Consider the following 8267-nt stretch of genomic DNA (forward strand, 5'->3'; position numbering starts at 1 on the left):
ACAAACGTTGTTTATCTTATTCTTAGGGTGACTAAAGTGTTCACACTACAAAATTATACTTATCAACACCTAGAACCCACTATCCCATGTGCACACCTTAACATAATTTCTAACTGTGCCACAGGCTTCACAGGTCTGAATCTGAGGCTCAGGCTGGGGTAGCTCAAACCTTAATCCAAATATAAATTATGTCCCAGCTCTCTAAGAAATTGTGCAACAGCTGTGGACTAACCTTACACATTCTGCTGTTAAAATCAAGGAAAATACTTATGGACCAGCATTTTCTATGCATCTTGTGATGTGTTTTATCAAGAAACTTTCATTAGATGGTTTCAGCAGATAAAAGTGATCTCCAGGAAGCTCATAAAAGGAAGTCTCTCCACACGTTAGTTCTTGCCAACCTAAAAAATATATTTAAAGTGTCAGAGAAATGTCAACTATTGTGATAATTTTGTATAACTATTTCAAAGTTATTATTTAATAATTATTTTTAATCCCATATCAACTTTTTGGTTTGTACATTGAAACTGCTCTGTTGATTTGTTTGCTTTAAGAAGGAGATAGAATCTAGAAAACTCTAATGCGTACAATACAACAAGAAAATGTGTAAGTATAAGGCAGAAACCATTTAAGCAAAGTACCTTGTGCATCATATATTTTATCATTGGACCCATAAAAGTAGGTAACATCACAGGAGAAGGGGATATTCATTTCTGTCTTCTCAAATCTGTGAACATAAAAAGTAGTCATAAAACATTCCTTAAGAAACCTGTATTTGGAATTTGCTTCCACATACAAAAAAGGTTTTTTTGTTCTTCTCCAAAACTTAACAAATTTCAGGAGTTAGATTATACAGGACATCAGGAGAAGAAAATACTGCATCTTGAAGTTTCTGAGCTCCTTACGCTACTGCAATTAGATCTAAAATTGTAAAGAAAGAATGACCCAATAGTTAGGGGAAAAAAAAGAGCTTCATCTGCAATAAAAATTCTCACCTACAATAAATACTGATGTTACCTACTTATATACAAGTTCTAACATTTCAACATCTTTCGGTGTCAGGTTCCTAAGACCAAAATGTCCCACATTCAAGAATGTCCTTGTTTTTGCCAAGGTAAGAAGCCTTAACCACACAGCTACATGAGCTGTTCTGTAACATCCAGTGGGAAGAGCAGTTAGAACACAGGAAACTGATTGCTGTCTGGGTGCCCAGAACACAGGGATTCTTTTCTTCTGGTTAGGCTAGAGGACCTCGGATCTGGAGGCTGAATGCAATGTTCCTGAAGCATGATGAGCTGAGATTGTTAACCTCAGAAAACAATAATATATTAACTACATATCACTTTCTTATTATTTTTATATTACTTAATATCTTAATTCTTAATATTTTTAATTCTCAATCTTAATATTTTTATATTACTTTCTTATTATTTTTATAACAGAAATTAGAGCAATTTACTAAGAAAGAAAAAGAAAAGCCTAACATGATCAGACAAAGTAAAAATATAAAATACAAATACAAAGTACAAATACAAATACAGTATTTATACAAATACAGTACTTATAAAGTACAAATACAAAGCTGTAAAACTTACGAAAACGTCTGAAAAACTCTAGTGTCTGCTCTGGAGGTAACCACCATATTTTTCCTAATGTCTTCATCTGATGGAATCTTGTAATTTCCTCCTATAATCTCCATACATGTAAGAAAGTCATTGTCATTATCAGGTGTGATCGCGTTTTTGAGGGCAAGATGTGCTGCAGACTGTCAGTACCAAACAAAACAGATCAGGTGTTGTATATAACATACTTTAAATAATATTTTCATTCAAATTATTTTAGTAAAAAGTACTATAATTTTCCATCTCCAGAATATGATGGCTGATTCATTTAGCATTCACTGAGAACACTTCACAGAAAGGGTCAGTGGCCTGTGCTTACTGAAATTACAAATTATGAGCAAGCCAAGTGCTCTCTATTTCTGAAACTTACACAGACAAATAACTGTTAATATTACTTTGTTCAAGCTTGACTTACTATTGAAACACAACTAGTAAAATAATCTAAGAGAAAGGAAAACCTAGCACTGGACATAAACTTGGCTAATGTAGGACTGAAGAGACCAACTGACCATGGAAATCTGCAGGAGTAACAATTGCTTCAATTGTTACTCAAACAAAACTTTTACTTTTACTTCAAAAATCAATCACTAGCTCATACTCAGGACTGCTAAGAAGCCTTAGAAACTGAAGAACAGAAATAGCAAATGCTGACTGAGGACAGGACTGGAAAAATGCCACTTCACTGTTTTTCTGAGAAAGATTCTGCTAATTCTGCTGGTCTCAGAAAAAAAACTGGTTAAAAAATCCTACAAAGAATGAGGAGAGAGGAAAAAAATGGACAAATGTATTGAGGCCTGATGCTGCAGGCTTATGAAAGACTAGGTCAAGACAGTTATTTCACGCATTACACAGTAAGGAGGACCACATAGTATTTTGGTTTGATTGCTTTTGAGTTTTAAGCCAAAGGCCATACTAAATAACACAATAATAATAATAATAAAAAAGTTTAGTTTAAGGATTAGTTAGTTTAAGAATTAATTAGTTTAAGGAGATTGTTCTCCCAAGGCTAATGCTAGCAGCAGTGAATATTACGTGTTCTGCATCTACATCAGAACACTTTTCACTCCATAGATTCTTAACAAATGTTGATTAAAAATGTTGAGTAGTATTAAAACTACTCTGCATAGCATAGTGTAAAATATTATTTTTACTCTTAGTAGCTAATTTATGGTTCTGTTTCATAATGGTAGTGATTCCGTAGCTTACATTCGGGGCATGTGCTGCTGACATGAAAAGATGGACTGGCTCCAGTCCATACTTTTCTTTCAAATGAAGTGCAACGGCTAAACTTGTGTAAGTTCCAAAACTGCAGCAAGAGAAGAAATTAAAGAAAAGTAAGTAAAAACATACATAAAAACTGGAAAATATAAATACAATTTTAATTTCAGTGCTACCCCGTTATCTTGAACAGTTGCTGAAACCGTATATGACATACTGATTATAATGATATTAGTTAATTGACATGAAGCATATTCTGACAGTCTAATTCTGCAAATAAGATGTTTTCCTAATTTCTTTTAATAGTCTCATTTATTTTCAGTAAGAAAAAGTTATTTTGAATACTTGAGACTCAGCAATCTTTAAAATCTGCTTCATGAATGGTTCACCCCCTGCATTCATATAGATCAAGCACTGACACAAACATTAACAACAAATGTAATTATATTGATTAGAAACACATGTTCAGGTGTTATGCCTGAAGGTATAAATAAATAACCAGAGTCTTTGAGAGCAACTGCATGTTTTAGGAAGAATTGACAGAAGATCCTTGCAGAAGCATATTTTTCCTAAAGATTTTGCAAACAAAAACAAGTAACTCTCTCCTCTTAGAGCTCAGAAACAGAAGCTCCTTCACCAGGGTATCTAAAAATGTATATATTTTTACCTGTGAGCAAAAAATGCAAATGGTTTTTCTTTCAATTCTTTTAACAGAACACTTGTAACTTCATTAACTACACTTGTCATGTCTTCTGCAAAAGGCTCCTCAAGACGACTTTCTCTTCCAGGAAGCCTTATACAATATACTGCAGAAGAAGTGAAGGAAGGGAGGGAAAAGAATTACAGTTATTTCAAAGAGATACAGTAAAATAATTCTAATTTTTTAATTATTCTGCAGAATATACATACTATTTCATTAATCCTTCTTGATACCGTGCACTTGCTTGCTATTGCTGCTACTGTGATTTAATCCTGCAAGAGATTAGGTTTCCACTCTTCCTTTAGTCTTAAATGTTGCCCTCCAGCTGATTTGATTAATAAATGCCTTGGGTCAGAATCCACAAGATCCTGGTTTCAGCTGAGGTTTGAAAGCAATTTTATTGTTGTAAGTTTTAATAACAGCCTCAAATTCATTCATTTCAATAATAGTAAGTTTGATGGTTGTGTAAAATATATCCTTTCAAGAGCAGCATTACTAAGTGAAACTGTATTAGAATTGTGCAATCTCTGTTTCTTCTTTGTCAGTTCTTCAGTAGTGCACATTGGAAAATGTGGGATCATAGTGCAAATTGGTGGATATTTATATTTATAGTTACAGTTATTTATATTTATAGAGAAGGAAGTTTTACATGGTTTTACTATTTTCCTTTCAAAATTGAAGATTTTCTTCTCACTGTTTAGTGAAAGTGAGGAATTAATAGATCAGAAAAAGAAGCTGATTTTTTCAAATCTCCTGGACGTCATGCATCCTGCCAGTTATGCAGAGGTAATGGGTCAGACAAAGTATTTTAGAAGAGATAGAATAAACCCCAACCTAGTGGTCATGCCTATTTAATACCACAGATACCAGTATAGAAAAGTTTGCATCTTCTATACTTTCTGCAGAAATCATCTCTGAAAGAACATGCTGTGCCCTGACTTTATTCATCTGCATCTACACTAGGCCATTTCCTTAGTAACTTTTCTTGGAAGTAGTTCCAGTGGAAAAAAACTTTTTCTTACTTCTTTTTTGTTTTTTCCCCTTATTTCAAGGAAAATTCAATGTGCAACTGCTTACTGGAAAGCATACATGCATTTAGAAGACTGGAAAAACTGCAATGGCAATGCTTATCAGTACAAAATTATCTTTTTCTTTGTGGAAGGTCTGGAAAATGGCCTTGGTACCTCTTCAAATAGGTCAAGCAGTGGATCTTTTTAGTGCTGATACATCTTCTGAGCAATGAGCATTACTTCGTAGTGTAACTAAGCGTCATTTTACTGTTATAAAATTCATAGACTGAATTTCAGTTTTGATACACAAAGTACAAACACTGGATAAGTTTTGTACTGCAGCCTCTCGAAATTAAAAATAGTTCTCACATCTTCACTGTTAACCTTGCTGAAGACTGGCTTATCAACAATACGCAGTGCATTTCTGTTTCTGAATCATACCAATAGTTTCTAAAGCAGTCAAGCCTACTATACTCTTCTGAAATGTAGCTCTGAGGATATAGTCTTTTCACCCAATCTAATGTAATTTGATTCAAGGTGGTACAGAAAATGCACCAGAGTGGAAATGCTAGTTCCTAATGAATGCTTCTTCCTTCCTTTCTGGAGAATACACATTGGATAAAGATTGTGGTGCTCTCAAGACTACTGTATTCCATTTTAAAAATCTGGCTATTGTGTATTTCAGAATTGCATAACTTCTGTTATAACAACAAAAATTACTAACCTTCAATTGAGTTGTTGAAGAGTTTGCCCCATCGAGCAAGTTGTGAAGTTCCACCTCCAGTCCACGGAAAGCAAATTAGTCTACAAAGAGCATCTGGCTTTTTTTGTACACAAGCAACCAGCTTTTCCATTTCTTAAAAAAACAAACTAAACCCAAAACCAAAACCACCAAAAAAACAACACATCATTCTAGAACAAGGCTCTTCAGATACAGGAAAATTAGAGTGAATTAAGTCTAAATTGAAATAACAGGGTGCAGTAGTCTCTGTCATCAAAACTGCTTATGCTACAAGAAGTATCTGCTAGATATGACAATCTTCCTACAACACTGTAAACCAGTTCTGCTTTTATAAATGATGGTAGAATAGTACTGGGCAGTAGTCTCAGTTAAAAATTTGCTCAGTCACTGACCACAACAATCATTATAATACAACTCTCCCTGAAACAAAGAACCTGCAGAGTCTGTCTTACTGGTTTAAAAGATACATTCAGCAAATCTAATTTTCATTGACCAAAAACAAACAAACAAACAAAAAAACCCCCGCAGCTATAAACAAGAAAGAACCATTACATGAATAAATAATCTTTGGTGTACATTCAGTTGAATCTCGATTTGAAATCTAAGCATATCTGGTTAGGGAAATATTTCAATTTTAAAAAATTGATTATTCTTTCCAAACTGTCTTTATATTTTCATCTACTTCCACCTATTTGTCTATTACCTGAGATCTAACTTAGACCCTATTGCAACAAAGAAAGGATACCTAAGAATTCTCCTGCAGAATCAAGATTCTCCTAGATTGTACACTTTTAAAGAGAAACAAGCTTTTTTTATTCCCTATAAATTTTACGTTAGATGCATGATCTGATGAATTAGTGGCAGAAAAATGTACTTTAGAGTGTTCACAATCAAAAAGAATGTTTCTTTCTTGAACTACCGGCAAAGAAATGGCTCAGTCCATGAAAAAAAAACAACCACCCTGAATTTTAAGAAAGCATTTCCTGGCTTTTATCTCTTCACATTTAGAATAAGCTGAAAATAAAATTCTAGTTTGATAGAGAGCTGTATAAAAGATTAAAAGGAGACATCATTTAAATCACAGGATAAGTTAGGCTGAAGGGGACTTTCAGAGATCATACAGTTCAAATCTTGTCTTGTTAGGTGTTGAATATCTCCAGGGATGGAGACTCCACAACCTCCCTTGTAACCATGTTCCAGTGTTCAACCATGGCTCATGGTGAGGACACTTTTCTTTCTATCTGTATGATTGCTGTCCCTTTTATCCACAAGTCTTCTGTCTTTTTGCTGAGTACATCCAAGAAGAGTCTGGCTCTATCCATCCTCTGCACATCCTTCTATTAGTGAAGACATCTTCATTTGGCACTCCCCTCTTAAGACAAAACCAATTATCTCAGACTCTCCTGTACATCATCCACTCCAGGCACAATAGCAGGGGACCGTGCCACACTTACTTCAGTCTTTCAACATCCTTCTAATACAGCAGAATTAAAAATGGACACAGATGAGGTATACCAAAGAAATTTTGGAATATTTTTCAAACATGTTTTTGAGACAGGCTTCCAGGGCATGATGAACTTTTTACATGAGCTTTATTTATTGTCATGGTATCACCTTATAGCAGGTGGACAAGTATTAATTGAAAAGCACAATTGAAAACACAAGCAACAACAAAACTGCTTTCGCACGGACCAGCTGCTAGGACAAATGGACCAACAGCCCCACCCTGCAGGGAACCGAAAGCCAAAGGTAAAGAAACAAGTGCTTCCAGCAGAGGGCTGCAAGATACTTCCCCAAGAAAAGTGTATTCTATAGCACACAGTCTAAAAATCCATGAAACAAGTCTTTGTGAACTGCAGGAGTGTGGTATTTGCCAGTAGGGCAGTCCAGGACCAAAGAAGCCTCTGAGGTATCCAGGCACTTGCAAACCCTACATAGTAAACCTGTCTCATTTGTGCATGCATGACCTAACCCCTGGTCTGCAGATTCTGTAAGCCAGGGAAAAAGCAACCCCAGGTGGCAAGTAGATTCAAGTCTACTGACAAAATCTAGATTTAAGGCAGTCCATTTACCTCCCAGCAATAAACACAGAAGCGGAACAGTGAGCCTAGGAGTCAAATGATCCACTAGATGGTAGGTACTGAGCCTGCTATCAAAGCTGTTGGATTGCTCACAGCTGGGCACGTATCTGAGACACCTGGCTGTGAACACTGGAACTTTAACACGTCAGGACATTGACCACTTGGTGTCTGCAGTCCTGTAATAACAGACCTGTCAGTCTATAGGCCAGTTAGGCAATGTAATCCAATTTTTCTGGGGAAACTACTCCAGTGCCCAACAACCCATTGGAGGAAAAATCTTTTCCTAATATCCAGCCTAAACCTCTCCTGACACTACCTCAGGCCATTCCCTTGTTTCCTGTCACTGGTCACCACAGAGAAGAGATCAGTGCCTGCCATTCCCCTTACTATGAAGTTGTAACTGCAATGAGGCTTCCCCTCAATCTCCTCCAGACTGAACAGACCAAGTGACCTCAGCCGCTCCTCATGTGGCTTCCCCTCCCGAGCCTTCACTATTTTCATAGGTTTCCTTTGGAAGCTCTCTAATAGCCTAAAGTCTTTTTTATACTGTGGCACCCCAAACTGCCCCCAGCACTCGAGGTGTGAGGCCGCCCCAGAGCAGAGCAGGGCAGGACAGTCCCTTCCTTGCCCGACTGGCCATGCTGTGCCTGATGCACCACAGGACACGTACGGCCCTCCTGGCTGCCAGGGCACTGCTGATTTATACTCATCTTTTCATCGACCAGAGGTCGATGGAAATGAGCTCTCCCGACTCTCATTCCCCCGGGCATACGTACGTCCACAGCTGCCCTCTCCTACGCGCAGAATCCGGCACCGGCCCTTATTAAACTTCACACAGTTGGCGCCTCCCCAGCCCTCCGACCGGCCCACGTCTCTCTGCAGGGCCAATCTGCC

The 8267-nt window shown here is 36.9% G+C and overlaps 1 protein-coding gene across 1 annotated transcript; it reads right to left on the minus strand.

Annotated features, from left to right (window-relative positions):
• Window positions 1–226: 226 nt before the first annotated feature.
• On the minus strand, window positions 227–8243 carry OLAH (oleoyl-ACP hydrolase). Its single transcript, XM_066316949.1, has 7 exons — window positions 8150–8243; window positions 5275–5406; window positions 3508–3646; window positions 2829–2928; window positions 1596–1765; window positions 642–727; window positions 227–401 (listed from the first exon to the last, which is right to left on the minus strand). The coding sequence occupies exons 2-7, from the start codon at window positions 5402–5404 to the stop codon at window positions 268–270; spliced, it is 759 nt and encodes a 252-aa protein (XP_066173046.1). The 5' UTR covers window positions 5405–5406; window positions 8150–8243; the 3' UTR covers window positions 227–267.
• Between the last annotated feature and the right edge of the window lie 24 nt (window positions 8244–8267).

Source organism: Sylvia atricapilla, chromosome 1 (assembly GCF_009819655.1).
Source record: "Sylvia atricapilla isolate bSylAtr1 chromosome 1, bSylAtr1.pri, whole genome shotgun sequence".
NCBI classification, from domain to species: Eukaryota; Metazoa; Chordata; class Aves; order Passeriformes; family Sylviidae; genus Sylvia; species Sylvia atricapilla.

Bases quoted from the DNA above. Each gene is read 5' to 3' on its own strand.
- OLAH (XM_066316949.1), bottom strand. From the start codon at position 5,404: ATGGAAAAGCTGGTTGCTTGTGTACAAAAAAAGCCAGATGCTCTTTGT. The intron at 2,929-3,507 runs GTAAAAATATAT...CTCTTGCTGCAG, and splicing joins TTTGCATTTTTTGCTCACAG to TTTTGGAACTTACACAAGTT. The intron at 728-1,595 runs GTAAGTTTTACA...TTATGTTCACAG, and splicing joins AGAGTTTTTCAGACGTTTTC to ATTTGAGAAGACAGAAATGA.